This window comes from Pseudorca crassidens, chromosome 18 (genome assembly GCF_039906515.1).
Source record: "Pseudorca crassidens isolate mPseCra1 chromosome 18, mPseCra1.hap1, whole genome shotgun sequence".
In the NCBI taxonomy this organism is placed as follows: Eukaryota; Metazoa; Chordata; class Mammalia; order Artiodactyla; family Delphinidae; genus Pseudorca; species Pseudorca crassidens.
This window is the reverse complement of record NC_090313.1, coordinates 33,092,289-33,114,087: the sequence shown is the minus strand read 5'-3', so window position 1 is coordinate 33,114,087 and position 21,799 is coordinate 33,092,289. Positions and strand designations below refer to the sequence as shown.

Genomic DNA, 21,799 nt, shown 5'->3' with positions numbered 1-21,799 from the left:
GTTGGTTCAGTGGGTTGTGTAGGCTTCCTGGTGGAGGGGACTAGTGCCTGTGTTGTAGTGGATGAGGCTGGATCTTGTCTTTCTGGTGGGCAAGTCCACGTCTTTTGCTGTGTTTTGGGGTGTCTGTGGAGTTATTATTATGATTTTAGGCAGCCTCTCTGCTAATGGGTGGGGTTGTGTTCCTGTCGTGCTAGTTGTTTGGCATAGGGTGTCCAGCACTGTAGCTTGCTGGTCGTTGAGTGAAGCTGGGTGCTGGTGTTGAGATGGAGATCTCTGGGAGATTTTCGCCGTTTGATATTATGTGGAGCTGTGAGGTCTCTTGTGGACCAGTGTCCTGAAGTTGGCTCTCCCACCTCAGAGGCACAGCACTGACTCCTCTCTGCAGCGCCAAGAGCCTTTCTTCCACACGGCTCAGAATAAAAGGGATAAAAAGTAGAAAGAAAGAATTAGTAGAAGAAAAAGAAAGAAAGAAAGAAAGAAAGGAGGGAGGGATGGACGGAGGGAGGGATGGAGGGAGGAAGGAAGGAGGGAAGGAAAGAAAGAAGATAAAGTAAAATAAAGTAAGATAAAATATAATAAAGTTATTAAAATAAAAAATAATTATTAAGTGAAAAAAATTTTAAAAAAAAACGGACGGGTAGAACCTTAGGACAAATGGTGGAAGCAAAGCTATACAGAGAAAATCTCACACAGAAGCATACACATACACACAAAAAGAGGAAAAGGGGAAAAAATCATAAATCTTGCTCTCAAAGTCCACCTCCTCAATTTGGGATGATTCGTCGTCTAAGGGAGGGAAGGAAGGAAAGAAAGAAAGAAAGAAAGAAGATAAAGTAAAATAAAGTCATTACAATAAAAAATATTTATTAAGAAAAAAAATAAAAAAATAAAAAACACAGACAGATAGAACCCTAGGACAAATGGTGGAAGCAAAGCTATACAGACAAAATCTCACACAGAAGCATACACACTCACAAAAAGAGGGAAAGCGGAAAGAATCATAAATCTTGATCTCAAAGTCCACCTCCTCGATTTGGGATGATTCGTTGTCTATTCATGTATTCCACAGATGCAGGGTACATCAAGTTGATTGTGGAGCTTTAATCCGCTGCTCCTGAGGCTGCTGGGAGAGATTTCCCTTTCTCTTCTTTGTTCTCACAGCTCCCAGGGGCTCAGCTTTGGATTTGGCCCCGCCTCTGCATGTTGGTCAGCCGGAGGGCGTCTGTTCTTCGCTCAGACAGGACGGGGTTAAAGGAGCAGCTGCTTCAGGGACTCTGGCTCACTCAGGCCGGGGGAGGGGGGGCAGGGGGGAGAGGGAGGGGCACTGAGTTCGGGGCGAGCCTGCAGCTGCAGAGGCCGGCATGATGTTGCACCAGCCCGAGGCGCACTGTGCATTCTCCTGGGGAAGTTGTCCCTGGATCCCGTGACCCTGGCAGTGGCGGGCTGCACAGGCTCCCGGAAGGAGGGTGTGGATAGTGACCTGTGCTCGCACACAGGCTTCTTGGTGGCAGCAGCAGCAGCCTTAGCATCTCATGCACGTCTCTGGGGTCCGCACTTTTAGCCGCAGCTCGCGCCTGTCTCTGGAGCTCGTTTAAGCAGAGCTCTTAATCCCCTCCTCGCGCACCAGGAAACAAAGAGGGAAGAAAAAGTCTCTTGCCTCTTTGGCAGGTCCAGACTCGATGGTGCTCTTTTATTAATAGTGTAGGATATTTTTTTCCTTTGGGCTTAGTCTGGCTTCGCTTGCTCAGAGAGTGGCACGTGCAGAGGCTTCACACCCATCCTTTCAGACCAGATTTCCTGGTGTGAAATGTTATGGGTTTATTTTTGTAGCTCCTTTTCTTCTCTTGTGTTTCCCACTTAGAGAAGTTCGTTTAGCATTTGTTGTAGAACTGGTTTGGTGGTGCTGAATTCTCTTAGCTTTTGCTTGTCTGTAAAGCTTTTGATTTCTCTTGTCAAGTCTGAATGAGAGTCTTACCGGGTAGAGTAATCTTGGTTGTAGGTTCTTCCCTTTCATCACTTTATTTTTTTAATTAATTTTTATTTATTTATTTATTTATTTATTTATTTATTTTTTGGCTGCATTGGGTCTTCGTTGCTGTGTGCAGGCTTTCTCTAGTTGTGGCGAGCAGGGGCTACTCTTTGTTGCGGTGTGCGGGCTTCTCATTGCAGTGACTTCTCTTTTTGCAGAGCACAGGCTCTAGGCACGCAGGCTTCAGTAGTTGCGGCATGCGGGCTCAGTAGTTGTGGCTCGCGGGCTCTAGAGCACAGGCTTAGTAGTTGTGACGCACAGGCTTTGTTTCTCCGCTGCATGTGGGATCTTCCTGGACCAGGGCTTGAACCCGTGTCCTCTGCATTGGCAGGTGGATTCTTAACCACTGTGCCACCAGGGAAGCCCATCATCACTTTAAATATATCATGCCACTCTCTTCTGGCTTGTAGAGTTTCTGCTGAGAAATCAGCTGTTAACCTTATGGGAGTTCCCTTGCATGTTATTTGTCATTTTTCCCTTGTTGCTTTCAATAATTTTTCTTTGTCTTCAATTTTTGCCAGTTTGATACTGTGTGTCTCAGCATGTTTCTCCTTGGGTTTATCCTGCCTGGGACTCTCTGCGCTTCCTGGACTTGGGTGGCTATTTCATTTCCCACATTAGGGAAGTTTTCATTTGTAATATCTTTAAATATTTTCTCGGGCGCTTTCTCTCCCTCTTCTCTTTCTGGGACCCCTGTAATGTGAATGTTGTTGCTTAATGTTGTCCCAGAGGTCTCTTAAGCTGTCTTCATTTATTTTCATTCTTTTTTCTTTATTCTGTTTTGTGGCAGTGAATTCCACCATTCTGTCTTCCAGGTCACTTAGCCGTTCTTTTGCCTCAGTTTTTCTGCTATTGATTCCTTCTTGTGTATTTTTCATTTCAGTTACTGTATTGTTCACCTCTGTTTGTTTGTTCTTTAATTCTTCTCAGTGTTTTTCCTCTAATTCTTCTAGGTCTTTGTTAAACATTTCTTGCATTTTCTCAATCTTTGCCTCCATTCTTTTTCCGAGGTCCTGGATCATCTTCATTATCATTATTCTGAATTCCTTTTCTGGAAGGTTGCCTATCTCCACTTCATTTAGTTGTTTTTCTGGGGTTTTGTTTTGTTCCTTCATCTGGTACGAAATCCTCTGCCTTTTTCTTTTATCTTATCTTTCTGTGAATGTGATTTTCCTTCCACAGGCTGCAGAATTGTAGTCCTTGCTTCTGCTGTCTGCCCTCTTTCTGGAGACAAAATCAGTGACATCATCTGCCTTCCAGTGGAAAGAGTACTTTGTGATGTACCAGTGTTAGCCTGTCTGATATAATAGGTCATACAATACGGGGAAGGAAGTTCACTGCTTTTTATATTTTTTCACTGTTGGAATCCCTAGATGGTACTGTTGTCAGATTTTCATCTTTTGCCACAGTATCCATTCAAAAACAATTTTTTTCCATTTGTTTTTTTGGTGTGTTTGTGATCTTCACAGTGTGATTGATTATGTTTCTTTTTTAAGATAATCTTTAACACCTGCTTGTGGTGTAGTTGTGAGGCTGCATCCCAGAAATAATTATTATATGTGTTAAGTATCTTTGCTTCTATATTTATTGATCCTTTTTAGAGAACAATATTAGCATCAAAATTTGCATTGATTATGGTCTTTGCAAGCCAATGTGTCCTCCCTACACAGTGTCTTATATTTCCAAATAAAGCTATTGAGAGAATACTCAATGGGAAGGATTTTATGAAAACTCAAAGAAAAAGTGACACCCTTTTTGCCTTCCGAATGATTTGAGGGAAAGGCCTCATCTTATATTCACACCCGTACTGTAGGTATTGGTGGGGCACAGAGCCAACTTTGTCCAAAGCAACAGGAATAACTTTTCTCTCTAGATTTCTTTCTAGGACATCTATAACACCTTTAATGATTTGAACCTCCTTAAACCCCACACCTAAACCCAGGTTTACTCTCCCCATGGGGAGTCATTGTGTGTTTGATTCTTTTCGTAGACAGCCCTGGCCTGTTTCATCTTCTTTTTTCACCTTTCAGTCATGCCCTTTGCCTCTGCTGTCTTCCTTCTTTAGTTGTGTCTGTCCTCACTTAGCTGCCAACAGGGTATTGCTGGAGTTTGTGTATGTCTTTTTGGTACATACTTTATTTTTATTTAAAATTTTTTTTCTCTCTTGGATACAGGTTGTTATAGGGTAAGAGCCCAGAAATTTGAGGCAGGCCTGGGTGCAAATTCCAGCTTTGTTACTTACGTGGGCAAGTTACTAACCTTTCTAAGTCTCAGTTTCTTTATCTCTGAAAAGAGAATAATCTGAAACTCTGTTAAAATTTTAGAGATGATTAAGTGAAAAGCATATATATACATGAATAGCAAATATAAACATAAGGCACTAAAACGTTGGGCTCCTTTCCTTTGTATTGTTTTGTACACATGCTGACAGGAGTCGTGCCAGTTCAAGTTTCCTCGTAGTAAAATCCTATAGAGTTCATCTCTGACTTTTGATCACAAACCTCTCTCTCACTTGCTATTCTAACCAAGACCCAAAGCCTCCTACTGCTTTGGGTCTCGGTTAGAATAGCAAGTGAGAGAAAAGGAAGAGGCGGCAGGCCGTAATCGGTGGGCGGTAATAAAAGTGCCAACTTTCCCCCAGCCTAGGGAGGAGGAGCATGAGAAGCAACCAACAGTTGCTGGGATGGAAGGGTATATATAGGAAAAGTATAGGGGGACAGTTGAGGCTCCGGAAAATATTTAAGGGGAGAAAGCATTTCTTCAAAGTACTAATGTGAGATTTTTTTTAATGTTTAATTTTTTTATGTTTAATTTTTTTCATTCAATTAATACTTATCTTTGATTATATGAGATACTTTATTATTTCATTTTTATCCTGATGCATTTGTAGCCATAAATAGTTAAATAAATACCTAGTTATGCAGACATTTTCTGAAATTTTATAAGCTTTCTCATTTGACAAACGGCTGTAGAAAATAAAAAGTATGATAACATGATATGTTAACTGTGCTAACATAATATTGTCTTATCTATCTAGTTGTTTGAAAATCCCAAGGTAGTATTGTATAGAGAAACTAATAAGCAGTTATTTAGTCCATTAAGTCTAATGAGAGAAATTTAGAGACGAGGAAGTAGACCTAACGGAGTGATTTAGTTCTTCTCATTATTATGTTATGTTTTTCTTCTTCATTTCTGTTTTACATGCCTTCATGAGAGACATTCATGCTAGTGAGTTGCACTTATATTTTTTAAATTGTGTGTACATTTTGCAACAACTTTAACTCTTTACAGAATTTAGATATATCATGCTATCATGTCACACTAACTTTGCTCCTTGTTTGTATGTCTGTTTTTTAAATGTTTTTTGAATGTGGTCACATCTCCATCCTACCACCTTAGCCATTAGGTAAACTACATTGTTAGAAACTTTAATCTTTCTTGTAGCTCATTCATACCTATCCCATCATTTTGGTTTCTTTTTCCTTCATTCCCTGTGATTTGTTTTCATCTTACACTGACACCCAAACCTGGAAATAATCATCTTAATTCACTAGTTTTGTCACACTTCAGAAAAGACTGTCCCTCATCAGATTAGTTTATGATACTTTAGTGTTTTCTACCCTGGCTTGAACCGACTTAGTAATTTCAGTTTTATAACACCCAAAATGGTTAATATGACTCCATTTATTCATTCAGTAAAGAGTCATTAAGAGTTTCTTATATACCAGGTGATACACTAGATCCTAAGAATCCAGAGATACATTAAACAAGATTCTTGTACTTGAGTAACTTTTAATTGTACAAGGCACTGTTGTGAGCATTTCACTTATATTTGCTCATTTAGTCAACTAGAACTCAGTATTCCCAAGTCTATCCTTAGAGATTTTGATGCAGTAGGTCTAAGGTGGAACTGTGGCATCTAGAATTCTTACAAGTACCACAAGTGGTTCTGAGGTCATTCCTGATTGGGTAGATGGAATCAAGCTTAGGAGTCATCCTCACCCTTAGAAAATAAAAAAGTCTTCCTAGTGATCCAGCTCTACTATCAAACTCTATGATTTTGAAGACCCAGGACTCTGGTTTCTAGATCCCTATTCAGGAATTTTCTGAGAGTTTGCGTGGAATTCTTTAGCCTATTTTCAAAACACATTTATATAAGTTAAGGTTTGTAGTTTTTGCCTGTTAATAGGAAGTTAGTCTAAATGACCTTTATATTCCTTTTTGCCTTATACAGTACTTTGTGTGTTAGCTGTAGTAAGTTGATATCCTTTCTTTGCACTATGTCTTCTGGAAAAATAGGATAAAACCATGATTAGCTTATATTCTGCTACTGTTCATACCTGACACTATTCTTCATAAAAGCATCCCCCCAAAGTGTATTTTCTTATGAATTTTTTTTAAGACTTCATTTTTTTAGAGCAGTTTTGGGCTCACAACAAAGTTGAGAGGAAAGTACATACAGCAAACTTCATGACTTTTTTTAGATTCAGCTTTATAATATTCTGATCTTTTCCTTTAATGTAGCCTAACGCTCTAGGGTCTGTATTGAAAGCAGCATGAAATAGTTTTGAGTACTCTGATGCACTGATATAATAAATACTATTGGTTCAGAGGATGATTCAAGTTGAATTTTTAGTGTTGTCATGTTGCCACCAAAGAGAAAACAGCTCCCCATTCAAACACTGTTATAAAATATTTTACTCTAATTTTATCTCATGCATGCTTTGATTTATTTTAAGGCTACATTCCTTTCATTATATTTGTTTCACTTAAGTACTTACTTTTATCTTCACATACCTGGTATCAATTTTTTGCCTTTATAGACAGCCAAATATTACTACATATTGTTTATTAATGACATTACATATTTTATTTGATCATGATATGATAGATGCATTGAATTACTCTAAATGCATGCTTGAAATTCTTATAAATCCATGGTACAGTTGTTAAACATACTCAGCATTTTTAACTCAGCAAAAAAAAGATCTCTCACATTCATTTAAGAATTAGCTTGTAAGCCAAAAATGACAGATGTAGTATTACAGCTGAGCAGTGGACTTGTTGAAGAAATCATCTAAATGGCAGAAGCATTTGGACAGATACCCAAACGCCTTTTAAATTCCTTCCTCATGTCCTGTAGTAATCATTGTTGCAACACTGATGGTCGTTCTATAAGTTTTTTCTGCCTGCTTTTTCAGTTTTGAAAATTTCACACTTGAAATGGAAAGACCAGAGTTACTAGAATTCTGTTTCTCTATAATGTTATATATATATATATCTTTAAACTGCAGTCATTGCTCTTCTAATTTTCACTGAAAATAGTTTGGATTCAGTATCTAAGTATATATTTTAAAATTTTGTAATATCGAGATGACAAAAATAAAAGAACAGTTGGTAGAACACTAGGTAGCAATAATGTATAAAAGTAAAATCTTTAAAATAACACTTTCCATTTCAATGTCAATGAAAAGAAAGCAATTTCAGCTATATTCTCTAATATATATTAATTGTTTTAAACATGTTTTCTACCTTCAAAGCTTTCACATGGGCAACGTGGTCCTATCAGTAAATTTCTCTCATTACATACAGCAATTCTCGATGAGAAAACAAACACTTGCCAGTGGGAGGGCATATTAACAGGATAGTAAATTAGTATGTAATCCGAATAATAGGAGATTCTGACCTACTCCCCTTTCCAACTGATATATAAATTCATAAATTGAAGAATATAACTATATATTTAAATATTAAAGATATAATGATATGAAAAGTTATTTTTAAAGAAATACCTGTAGAAATTTTCACAAATCCTCCTTTCAAAATTCAATTGTAAGTTCTGGTATTAATTTGTATAAATGTAAATGTGTATATAAATGTGCATTAATTTGAAATATGTAAAACTACATAAAATTGTGTTTTTTTAATTTGGGGTTTGGTTTTGTTTTGTTTGCTTTTTTAAAGTAATGGATTAGAAATTGTAGATTAGGTCTGGTAGAGCAGGAGTACTTATTTCTGGCTTCAGAGATCTTTCAGGTGTTTTCAGGATATTAAAAAACTTAACCAACCAAAGATTTAACTTTACTAGACAGTGATGATGTAGTGATAAGTACTTCATCCCTTACTTGGCTAATAAATACTTTTATTTTGAGAAGTAAAATGTATGTCAGCCAAAATTATTTAAATGGAAAGTGCTTAAGTTTACATTTTTTAATTGCCCATATCAAAAATTTTTGAGTTGCCTTTAGCAAAATTAATTAATTTTAAGTCAAACCACATAATGTAAAAAGAGTAACTTTATTTCCACCCTCCCATCTCCCAGATACCTTTACCTACAGTAATATCATTTCTCCCAAATGTACACTTTTCTTTTTAGATATCTGTAAATGTCCTTATGTGATTTTAGATATATCCGTGATACATGTATAAATATGTGCATACGTAATGAGTCAAGTTTATATTTTTTTAAAGAAACACATCAGGATATATGGATCCAAACAATAATATCCTCCACAAAGTAGACACATTTGGGCCTCATATACTTTTCGCAACTATCCTGGCATTGCTCAGTATGGTTACTTTATAGCACAGCCTTTGATTGTAAGAGCCTTCTTCCTTCAAAGATGTATTTTGTTTCTGGAAATTCATACGTTGCTCAGAGTAAAGAATAAACTGGGTACGACTATTTGGTATGAACAATGAAGTAAGAAATTGGGGAGTTGCTAAATGTCTGACAATAGAGGAATAATAAAGAATGGAAAATTATGTGGCCAATAAAAATAATATTTATAAAAGGGCTTTAATAGCATAGGAAGATTTTTAAGTTATATCGGGGGGAAGGGATAGCGAATTCTATATGAAGATATGATTTACATATATAATGTGCATAGCAAACATGTTTATATATGATAATATCAAATATTGGTGAGGAAGTAGAGGAACCATATTTCATATACTTCTGGTACCATTTTTAATTGATATTGCCACTTGGGAGGGAAATTGGGCAGTATCTCTTAAAATTTTACATCTTTTGATTCAACAATTCTACTTCATGATGATCTTTCTTAGAGAAACATTCTCTTTCTTAGAGAAAAACTCGTGAAGTGGAGGCATTATTTATGGTGGCCTTTGAAGCACTGTGTATAATTAAAAATTGGAAACAATCTAAATGTTCATCAGTTTAGGATAAAATAAATGAATTATAGAATTAAATGATTATGTCCACATTGTGATCTACTGTGTAGCAAATGGAAAGAATGAAGTAGAAACATGGATGGATCCCAAAACATATTCTTAGGTGAAAAAAAGTTACAGACTGTATGTGACATGAGCCACTTTTTAAAAAATGAAAAAGGAGACTGATATATCCTTCTGTGTATAATACACATGTATTGTTTAAAAAAAAGAAAAGAGGGCTTCTCTGGTGGCGCAGTGGTTGAGAGTCCAACTGCCAATGCAGGGGACACGGGTTCGTGCCCCGGTCCGGGAAGATCCCACATGCCGCGGAGCGGCTGGGCCCGGGAGCCATGGCCGCTGAGCCTGCGCATCCGGAGCCTGTGCTCCGCAACGGGAGAGGCCACAACAGTGGGAGGCCCGCATATGGCAAAAAAAAAAAAGAAAAGAAAAGAAAAACCACAATGAGGATGCACAGAAAAGTGATAAATAGGAGGTCTTTAATCTTTACTTGTAATATTTGAAGTTTTTTCCCTAAGAATGGATGTGATAAATTACAGAATTAAAAATAAAAACTTGAAAATATTTACTTGTGCAGAGAAGGAGATATATAAAAACATAAACAGCAATTATCATTATGAGCTTACAGCTGACATTTTCTTCTATTTTCTGTATTTTCTAAAATTCTATAATAAATGTATTATTTGTATAATCAAGACAAAAATTGTAAAGCTATTTTCAAAAAGACACACTATAAATGATGAAAGGACATTTCTTATGTGGCTTATGAATTACTTCAGAATAAAAATGAATTCAAAGCATTTCTTAAGTTGATCGAATTGTTTGTTCAAATAAGTGTCTATTTCCCAGTCCTGTGAAATAGTAGCATTCATCCTGATGTCACCAATGCATTTGTTAAAAATTCAGTCCTCTTTGTTCTAGTTACAATTCATATAGATTAGACTCTCTAGTAAATCCATTAGTATAGTTTGGGTAGGTAATTTTAACTACTGGTTTAAGATACCAAGTTTCAAATCAGTGTGAAGGACTCCTATTGCCTTCATATTTTTAACATTGTATCTCTTTAAAATGAAAAAGTCTTTATTATATAAATCTTATATAATACGTATAATCTTTACATGGCCAGTAACTATTTTTTTATTAATCACTTATTTTAGTTCTAAAATATAGATTTTAATTAAATCCTTTGCTCAAATATCACCTTTTAACAGAGCGATGCCTTCCCTGCCCAACGTCTTTAACATAACACCACCACTAATATCTCTATCATTCTCTCTACCCTCACTCTATTATTATTATTAGAATTTATTAGCTTATCACCTTACGTTTGTTTGCCTTTCATCATTACAATGTGAGATCCTTAAAGAGTAGTGATGCTATTTGTGGTTCTCTGGTATCTAATAGTACCTGGCACATTTAGGTACACAATAAATATTTTTAAATGAATTAGATGTTGAGGAATGAAATATTCTGGTTGGGACGTCCCTGGTGTTCCAGTGGTTAAGACTCCATGCTTCCATTGCAGGGGGTATGGATTCGATCCCTGGTGGAGGAACTAAGATCCCTCATGCTGTGCAGCATGGCCACAAAAAAAAAAAGAAAAGAAAAATAAGAAAAAAAAAGAAAGAAATATTCTGGTTAATGGAAAGTTAGTCCTATATAAAACAGCAGATATGAAAGAGGAAATAAAAAGTGTACTTTTGTAAAAAGTATTAAGTGTCTTGTACTTCATACTCATTATGCTTTAAATATGTAGTTGATAGAATAGCAGTTAATATAAGATTAGATATGGGTCTATAAATATAGATATACAGATAGATACTATTGAGAGCAAAAAAAATCTTTAGGGATAATTGAAAAATCAGTGGTTTAGTATCTTTAACCTAAGATGATTAGCTTTTCCTCAGTTCATAGAAGCAGAAAATCCAAACAAACAGGTTTTTGTGTCCTGTTTTTTTTTCCCCCCTCAATTCTTAATTGGCATAAGTGGATCTTAGGGTTTGGTTAACTATCACTCAGTGACTCATCCAGAAGCATTTTCAGCATGTGGTACAGGGCTAGTAATACATGTAGAACAGGTTCAGAAACACAACCGAAATTCTCTGTAAATAGAATGGAGATGAGTTTTATCCCCTGAGAATTACAAATAGCAGGGACAAAGAGTAGTTAAGGTGTGGATTAGTTAAAATGAATAATTCAAAGGGAATTGAACATCAACTCGATGAAACCTTATTAAAAGAATAAGGAGAGGGCTTCCCTGGTGGCGCAGTGGTTGAGAGTCCGCCTGCCGATGCGGGGGACACGGGTTCGTGCCCCGGTCCGGGAGGATCCCACATGCCGCGGAGCGGCTGGGCCCCTGAGCCATGGCCACTGAGCCTGCGCGTCCGGAGCCTGTGCTCCACAACGGGAGAGGCCACAACAGTGAAAGGCCCGTGTACCGCAAAAAATAAAATAAAATAAGGAGAAAGAGGAGCCCGAAACGCCAGAATAAAATGGGATCAATGTCCCACTCAGGTAAGCAAGATTGATTCTCAGTTGCTTAGAGATGGCAGCTTCTGCCCTTGTCAACTCCAGTTTCCCACAGCGAAATCCCTATCTGGAGTCTCAGGCCCATCTCTGTTTAAAAGCAATTTTTTTTTTTAATACACGTAGAAAATTTATCAGCAGCGTATGCCCCAGTTGCTTGTCGAATTTAGAATTAAATTATCCTCCCCAACACAAAGGATTTAGTGGTCCAGCCATGACTACCTGCTCCCATGTATTCTTTTAAACCCCACAAGTATTTTCTCTATATTGACCCAGAGTCCCTTTCAAAACTTAATCTAACTGATGCCTAACTACTAAAATCCTTCCCTGAACCCTTTCCTATAACTGGAAATACTGTTACTTTGCTTAACTTCTTTTACCAATCTTCCTTGTGCAGGTGTTATTTCCTGTGCTCTTTATCTATCTATAGTTGTTCTCCTGAACATAGACAAATGCCTTGCCTCAGCTGCTTCACTGCCTTACTTCTAAACTGGGCCAGCTCTCAGAAAATCTTAATGGAAGGACCACTTACTGGTCCTGGTGATTATAGGAACCTTACCACTTATATAATATTTGGGGGTATTTTGCCTTAGAAAGTCTATCTAGGAAATGAGATTAGATAATTGGGTTCAGAATAAATATCCAGTTTTATTTTTTTTTTTTTTAAATTTTATTTATTTATTTTGGCCATGCCACGCGGCATGCAGGATGCAGGATCTTAGTTCCCCGACCAGGAATCGAACCCGTGACCCCTACAGCGGAAGCGTGGAGTCTTAACCACTGGACTGCCAGGGAAGTCCCATATCCAGTTTTAATATTGGAGAAGCCATGAACCTTTTGTGGATAAAATTCAAAGATCAGTTGTTGTTTCTCATTGCAATAAAAACTAAAATGAATAATTATAGGAGTCTTTGACTTTCGTACCAGTGATAATCTTGTTGATAGAGATTGGAATAAACAAGCATTGCTTGGCTTAATACATCAGAGTGTAATGAGCAAACTTTTCACCATCATATATATGTAAAGACTGCTGGTGTAAATATTGTTAATGAAAACCTGTTGTTATTTAGTGTTTTATCTGGTGCTTTTGTTCAAGTGAGCTCTCCCATTTCTGAGAACAGAACTCCACGTTGATGTCTCTCCTGCAGTTATTTCTCAGCACTGCAGAATATGCCATGCTGCTTGGAGTTTAATTCACCATAGCTGAGAGCATTTCTCATGGGTTAACATCTCTGTTGTTTCCTGTCTAATTGCTGATTTTCACCTTTTAACAGGTAAAATTCTCGTTTGTCCAGCCCAAAGTACGTTGCAGTGAATATTCCTTGAGAGCAAAAACAGTTCATTCTAGGTCCTTATATTACTATTTTTAAAGTAGTATGTGATTTATGAGAAAGTCGTATGAAAACTAAAAACCCAGCTAGCATAAAGACTCATCTAGTCACGTTGGGGGCCTGGGCTAACAATAGTTGGAGATTCTGATTATACTTTAACTTTGTAAGAAATGTGACCTCTTAAGGTTACTATGCTGAGTTAGGGTATCAAACAAACTTGTTAACATGTGAATAATATTGACTTAGTTCAAGTAAGATGTTCACATTAAGAGGATAAAATGAGAAGTCTGAGTCAACAAAGTAAAATGTGGCAGGTTATATTAGCAAAACAAGTAGGAGGAAGTTACCTGAGATTGTCAGCCTGTACCCTTGTCATCTGTTCCTCACTCTGGAACTGCGTTTGCAGCTCTAATGTTTCCTCAGCATTTTCACAGTTCAACTTAAATTAGAAGAGTAACTATTATTACAGAGTCAGAATGATTTGAGGCAGATTTTCTTTTACTGTGTAAGCAACATGAGAATAGATGAGTCTTTAGAATTATCATTTGAGGGGGGTGGTGGTGGTGGTATGAATTGGGAGATTGGGATTGACGTATATATACTAATATGTATAAAATAGATAACTAATAAGAACCTGCTGTATAAAAAAATAAAAAATAAGTATATCTGGTTAAAAAGAATTATCATTTGGTTCATAGAAGTGTCATTTTATTAAACTTAGTATCCTCAAATTTCTAGGAGATAACTACTTAACTGTTCAGTATAGGGGAAGAATAATAGTGCTAAAAGTAACTTTCAAGTGTCATATAATGAATAAGAAGAGCAGGTGAAATCTAAAAGCTAAGTCTTTCATTTCCTGTTTGGAGTTAGCATTGACCTCAGAATTAACCACAATGTCCTGAATCCAGAAAAAGGCAAACTTTGCTGTTTAATTTTTTCGAAACAAATTCTTTTAAAGATAAATAGCACATTCCAAATGACTTATCAAGAATATATTTCAGTAATGAAGTCTAGTGTGTCTCACAGTTTAACATACAAATAGGTATGGATTTCACATATGTTTTATGCATTTATAAGACAATTTACCCCAGGGAATACAGGGCATTTTCATGTCAGTAAATTGTTGAATTAATAAATTTTTGAAAAAAATAATTTTTTACTACTTCACATCCATGATGATGGCTATCATCAAAGAGACAATGGTAAGTTTTGATAAGGATGTGGAGAACTTACCACCCTCATAATTGCTGGTGAGAATGTGCAACCACATTGAAAAGCAGTTTGGCAGTTCCTCAAAAAGTTAAAACTGGAGTGACCATATGACCTAGCTGTTCTTTTATACATACATAAAATTAATGCCTGGACTTTCCAGAAAGTTAAAGACACAAGCTGCATTCACCTTAAAGCCTTGGTATGAATTAAATAATGTGTAGCAACATGCTTGAATGGAACTTCCACCAATCTGATCGTGAGATGCTTTTACTAAAGATAAGAGTACCAAGAGTGAAGTAGCCTGTAGCAAGTATCTAAATGCCTATTTTCTCTGGTTATACTTTGAATGTTATTGTCACTTACAAGAGTGAAATGACCTTTAAAACACATTTGAAAGTTTATCTGAACTCAGAAATGTCAGTTAAGAGTACTGTGTAATAGTGGAAAGATCATTCCTGTAGACTCAAACATAGCTGAATTTGAGACCCCACCTGAAATTTACCAGCACCTTCTTCCTGTTTAAAGAAATTAATCTCTGAACGTCTGGTTTTTCATCTGCAAAATACCTAATAGAGCTGTTGTAAGGATTAAATGAGATACTGTGAATAAAACAGACTATGCTCTCTGCTTCCCGCCCTGCACATACTCTTGTTTCTACTTCCGAGAGTACTTTCCACCCTGTACCTCCGCCTGCTGCGCACACACAAACACACACCTGCACAAACTGAGTTAAATCTTCTTCCTGTAGGTTCCCATCGAACCTAGGGATTACCTTATTGAAGCACTTACCATATTCTATTGAATTTTCATGTATATTTTCCTCTCTTCCCCGGAAAACTAAGTTCTTTTTTTTTTTTTTTTTGCCACGCCACGCGGCTTGTGGAATCTCAGTTCCCCAACCAGGGTCTCAGTTCCTGGAACAGGGACTGACCCTGGACCACGGCATTGAAAGCGCCAATCCTAACCACTAGACCACCAGGGAACTCCCAAAAACTAAGTTCTTTAAGGGGGAAGAAAAAAAAGAAAACCTATTTTGTCTTCCATTGTACACATATTTGCCTAGCATGGTGTCTAGCTCAATAAATATTTGAAAAAATGAATTTTAGGAACATCTAGCATTATACTGGGTTCATAATAGCTCCCTGAAAAGGTGTAATATGTCTTTGTTTGCTTTCTGTTAGAACACAGTCAACTTGAAGCATTTTCAAATCTATAATATGCAGTGATTTATATGTTAAATGGAAATGTTTTCATTACTAACTATACCTATGGAATGAAGAGAATGTTTCTTATCTGTGTTGTAATAGACTGCTTACCATTTTATATTTATCTTTGTACTTTGTACATTGTGTTTTCTTGTAATATTCAGATATATATATTTACTAACTTAAAAATTTATTTTACAAATATCTCAAGAAGATGCAGGTTAATGTGCATATTTCATGCCATTCTTCTCCATCTGATATTATTTAGACTTAGATGAAATAGCAAGTTTGGAAACAATGCTATAGATTTAAGAAGGCCTATGAAATATATGGAAATTAAGTCATTTTAAGCAATATAACTGGAATTTGTTCTTACCATTTTTTATTTTAAATGTCTTACAAAATAATAATAATCATAGAGAGGTAATAACTATTTTTGGATGGAAGGAATGAAAAGAAGGGAGGAGTAGAGGAAGTTTAATTGGTATGTTTTGTTTCCTGGACTTAGCATATTTCCATACATATGCCTCTCTAAATTATTTACAAAAGCTCTGCTGAATAAATAAAACTTATTAACTGCATAATAATATGGGGATATAGAAAAAAGTAGAAGTAATGTTTATGTTTCTATAAATCGAGATTTCTTTAGTGTTTCATAATTTTCTTCTTTCAGGTACAGAGAACTACAACTTAGTACAGAAAGCAAAGTAACAGAATTTCTCCATCAAAGTAAAATAAAATCTTTTGAAAGTGAGCGTGCTCAGCTTCTACAAGAGGAGACTGCAAGAAACCTCACACAATGTCAGTTGGAATGTGAAAAATATCAGAAAAAATTGGAGGTACATATATAAGCTTTTCTTTTAAAATTAACACAGACTGTAAGCTCCATAAGTACAAGGTCTGTATCATATTGAGCTTTATAAATAATATTTGTGTTATGTATGAGAACAAGCCTGTGTCCTTAAGTTTTAAAGATCTCTTATCAAGAGGACATATCTTCCTCTTTTAGATAAAGAGGTGGAAAGAAGGAAAGGACCATTTCTAAGAAAAGGAATGCAAATTGCCATAGGTCTGTTTGTTGTTTTTAAAATACTGGCAAAAGTACCCTTAAATCGGAAATCTCATTTAACTACAAAGTGGAGGGCTTCCCTGGTGGTGCAGTGGTTAAGAATCCACCTGCCAATGCAGGGGACAGGGTTCGAGCCCTGGTCCAGGAAGATCCCACATGCTGCAGAGCAACTAAGCCCGCGAGCCACAACTACTGAGTCCATGTGCCACAACTACTGAAGCCCGCGTGCCTAGAGCCCATGCTCCACAACAAGAGAAGCCACTGCAATGAGAAGCTTGTGCACAGAAATGAAGAGTAGCCCCGCTCCCTGCAACTAGAAAAAGCCCACGTGCAGCAACGAAGACCCAATTCAGCCAAAAATAAATAAATTTATTTAAAAAATAATAAAAAATTAAAAAAATAAAAACACTGAATGAGGGACTTCCCTCGTGGTCCATGCTAAGACTCCATGCTTCCAATGCAGGGGACCCAGGTTCGATCCCTGGTCAGGGAACTAGGTCCCACATGCTGCAACTGAAGATCCCACATGCTGCAACTAAGCATGGGACTTCCCTGGCATTCCAGTGGTTAAGGCTTCACCTTCCAATGCACTGGGTGTGGGTTCCATCCCTGGTTGGGGAGCTAAGATCCTATCTGCCTCATGGCCAAAAAACCAAAATGTAAAACAGAAGCAATATTGTAACAAATTCAATAAAGACTTTAAAAATGGTCCACATCAATAAAATCTTTAAAAAATAAATAAATAAAATAATAATAAAAATTAAAAACATGGAATGAAAGGTGCAGTAATACCATTAAAAATAAAAAACATGGAAATATCATTAACATGATTAATTAGCTAATGATGTAAGTATTCATTACAACAATCTTTCAGAAATTTCATTTCTGAAGAGTACTCTGTTAAGTAAAACTAACAAAATAGAGTCTCAGAAAATAAAGCCTTAGGGGAAAACATAAAAACAATGTTAAATAATACATATTTAAAGAAACGTAAGTAAAAATTGTAGATGATGCTCACTTCTAAACAAAGCAGTGTTCAGCATTTAAAACTTCTTCAGATGCCTTCTTTGGGAAATTGCTGCAGTCATAATCTGCTACTGCCGACTCTCCCACACATTTTAGATTAGATTAGCTCTGATTTTGTATTCATCTTTTGCAAATTTTTCATGGTTTAATTTTATAATTCCTAGCAATTTCTTTTTCTTTTCACATTGGATGGCTGTGCTTAAGGATGTGTTTGGGATGGGGGGGTGGGGTTATATTTAGGAAGGTAAAGAAGCACTTCCCCTCTCTCTGTACTGAAATAAACATTTCACTAACCAGTACTTCACAACATACAGTGCTGATATTTTCTAAACCATTCTATTCTATTATTTTTAGCTGGTTGGAGTTTAAATTGATTTCACGACCTCCTAAAGGTTGTGACTTTAGGAGGTCTATGGGAAAGTGGTATGAAAACCACTTTCCCATAGACCTACCCACTTGGTCTGTGGATGCAGGTGACTAATAATTATTGTGTTCTCTTGTGTAAAGGTCTTACATGGAAAAACAACTTTGTAAAAAATATTATGATTCTAAAAACTTTGGTTGATGAAACTGAAGCTGTAGGGGAGTTTCTTTACAGCTTCTCCTTTGTTAAACTAGGATCTTTGAGAGGACAAGGACTGTTTATTTATTACTGTGTCACCAATGCCTAACACAGCGCCTCACTCATGGTGGATGTTCAATAAGTATTTAATGAGTGAGTGACTGGTTTGATGAAAGCTAATATAATACCATTGTTTGAATCCATTTTTCTGATAGCAGAAGGTATCTTAGACAATTGTTATTTATAATGAATTTAGAGAGAAATAATTTTGTGAAAGGTAGAGATTGCTATAATTATGTACTTTTCAGTGGCTTTTACCCAGTATTCTCATTGATTTATAACTTGGGAACAGTTTGTTTTATTTTTTCATAATTATCAATTGCCAAAAGCTTTCAAAACACTGGCTTTATATTTTTCTCTCTTTTTAAAGCAATTATTGACCTGTAATTTTGTATTTTCATTCATTTTATATATGTGTTATCTATATAATTTTATATAATTTTGTATTATCATTATTAAAAGGAAGGAGATATCCACTGTGAAAGCTTGATATTTAATGGATTCCTAAAAGCCGTTGACCTATTTTTTGCATTCGTGTTTAAACTCAAATGTTCATAGACTGGTTTTTTCCTAAAGAATCTTTAATGTAATAGCCTTCCATGGGTCCAAGAATCAAGTTCTTCAATGGCTTTTCAGAAACTGTAATAAATTTTTTCATAGCAGCCACTCAGACAAATCCATAATAAAGGAGAATTCACTACCACGGGGTACTGAGGTATTGGAAGGTACCCCAAATCAAAAGTTTCTGACAATCTCTTCTCTATGTTATGAATGAGAATTTTAAATTGTACCTCTCAATTTAATACTACTTTTAAAGTCTCTTCTTAAAATAGTATTTTATGAAATATCTCATCTTCAACATTTTGATTCTTTATCTCTTTAGATATCCATTTCTGCATTTTTTCTTTGTGTGGTATTTTTATTGGAGAAAGTGGGGTACAGATGAAAGGTATCAGCTGTGCTGTAGGAATTGCCATTTAACACTATCCTTACTGATCCTCTCTTTGACAAGGAATTCAGCCACCAGATTCTTAATTACATCGCAATGTAGTGAACTCTCTGAAAGCTCCAGATTGTTAAACTGTGCGGTGATTTTGTTATAATAAATTCTCTAGAAAACATTTCCAGCCAGCAAGAATGAATAATGCTAAAACAGGAATTTTCTTTTTCTGACCCAATCAGGGACACTAGAAATCATACTACAGATATTCCCATGTTATTCTTTCTCCGCCCTTCAAAGGAATGTATTTGGAGGGTGGGAATGATGTTTAGTTTATCTAGGGTTGGGGGAGGGGGGGTTAATTAATTTATTTATTTGTTTGGCCGCACCGTGCAGCATGCGGGAGCTTAGTTCCCCAACCAGGGATCAAACCCATGCCCTCTGCACTGGGAGCATGGAGTCTTAACCACTGGACCACCAGGGAAGTCCCTCGGGGGGGGAGTTCTGATGGAAATAATTGAAGAAAATGAGATGGAATAGATTAAAAGAATATTAAATCAAAATTTCTGCTTGTTAAAAACTGTAAATAGATCTTCCACATCTTCTTTCTCGCCATCACAGGAAGCACACAATCACATACATTTGTTAAGATGAACTTTGTCATTAGAGAAACTAATAGAAAATTCAGAATAATTAAAGCAGTACATCTCATTTTTACAAACCATTTAATACAAAGTTCTCATAGTTGTATTTCCTGCAATGGTAATAATATTTTTCAGCACTTTTACTATGTTCTAGGTACTCTGCTAAGCACTGTGAGTTTATCCTCTCACGTAATCCTTCCAGCAATATTCTGAGGTAGGCATAGAAAGAATAATTACCTAAGATCACAACGAATAAGTGTCAAAGCCAAAACTGAAATCCAAATCTTTCTGGCTCCAAACGATATTCTTACCATAATATTCTATTGCTTCTCAGGAAATACTACATTACTTATGTTGTGTTAGGAAGTAAGTGTAATACCACCCCATAATTTAGTCTGTACTAGTAAGTAAACTTTCTAGATAGTTGGAATTTAATGTAAGCATTAGAACATTCCTTTGTTACTAGAAATGTCTCCTGTTTTAGTGAATTCATTATTGTCACCCTAGTGATTCCTTCAATGAGTTACCATAGGAAAATTCAGGATTTTTTGTTCTTACATAAAATAACTCCAATTTCCCTGTCTTTTATATCTCTTTTTAATAATTTTTTAGCCTTTCTTTCTATACAAAGGCATTTTCTGATACTGCCCCGAGTAGCACTTCACATTTACATTTTGATTTGCTGCTTTGAATTTTTGATTGTTCAGCAAACCAAAAATCTTATTAAAACCATGGTAAGAGTAAATGAAATAGGACTTCCCTGGTGGCGCAGTGGTTAAGAATCCGCCTGCCAATGCAGGGGACACAGGTTCGAGCCCTGGTCCGGGAAGATCCCATATGCCACGGAGCAACTAAGCCTGTGTGCCACAACTACTGAGCCTGCGCTCTAAAGCCCGCAAGCTACAACTACTGAGCCCATGTGCCACAACTACTGAAGACTGCACACCTAAAGCCCATGCTCCGCAGCAAGAGAAGCCACTGCAATGAGAAGCCCACGCACCGCAGCGAAGAGTAGCCCCTACTCACTGCAACTAGAGAAAGCCTGCACACAGCAGCGAAGACCCAATGCAGACATAAATAAATAAATAAATTTTAAAAAAGACTAAATGAAATAATCTCTGGTGAAAAACTGAAGGACTCATTATGAGTGTATAATTTTTACATACAGCTCTGTAAGCCTTTCTCAAATACCTGTAGTCACCAGATAAATAACCTCCACCTAGGTGAGGAGTATAGCATTATTGAATTTTTTGAATTCTAATAAGCAAATGCTAATGTTACTCCTATAACTATTACTAAGTTTTAATTTTTTTTCAATTTATATAATAAAGTGCTTCATAATTTTCATTTAAAAACAAATTATTTTCCTCAGAAATAAATGTATTTTACCTCCTCAGTCATCTTAATTGAGCTACTTCATGTCTAAATCATTAAAAAAAAATTTTGTATCATGTTTTTTTGTCTTAACTGTCAACCTATTTAATTCTGCTTTTGCAATTTTTTTTCTTCCACTCTTAGGTTTTAACTAAAGAATTTTATAGTCTCCAAGCCTCTTCTGAAAAACGTATTACCGAACTTCAAGCACAGAACTCTGAACATCAGGCAAGGCTAGACATTTATGAGAAACTGGAAAAAGAGCTTGATGAAATAATAATGCAAACTGCAGAAAGTAAGTCTCCCACCACTCCACACACAGCTTTTTTTTCTGGCAGCACAAGGAACCTGATATTGTTTGTAAAACTGCTTTGCTATATTTCTTTGAAATATAACTTGTAACTTTTTGTTTGAAAGAATACTTGACATTTTAAAAATTAGTTAACTTTGGACTTCCGTGGTGGCGCAGTGGCTTAGAGTCTGCCTGCCAGTGCAGGGGACACAGGTTCAAGCCCTGGTCTGGGAAGATCCCACATGCCACAGAGCAGCTAAGTCTGTGCACCACAACTACTGAAGCCCATGCTCCTAGAGCCCGTGTTCCGCAACAAGAGAAGCCACTGCAATGAG

The 21,799-nt window shown here is 36.4% G+C and overlaps 1 protein-coding gene across 3 annotated transcripts in view; it reads left to right on the top strand.

Moving 5' to 3' along the window:
• PIBF1 (progesterone immunomodulatory binding factor 1) overlaps positions 1–21,799 on the top strand; it is a 212,723-nt gene that overhangs the window by 111,428 nt on the left and 79,496 nt on the right. For all 3 annotated transcript variants that reach the window (XR_010937036.1, XM_067713708.1, XM_067713710.1), the window contains exons 11-12: positions 16,171–16,336; positions 21,317–21,467. Coding sequence is in view for 2 of the 3 variants with exons in the window: in XM_067713708.1 (XP_067569809.1) it covers positions 16,171–16,336; positions 21,317–21,467 (317 nt within the window). In the remaining variant the exon portion in view is untranslated. The remainder of the gene's footprint in view (positions 1–16,170; positions 16,337–21,316; positions 21,468–21,799) is intronic.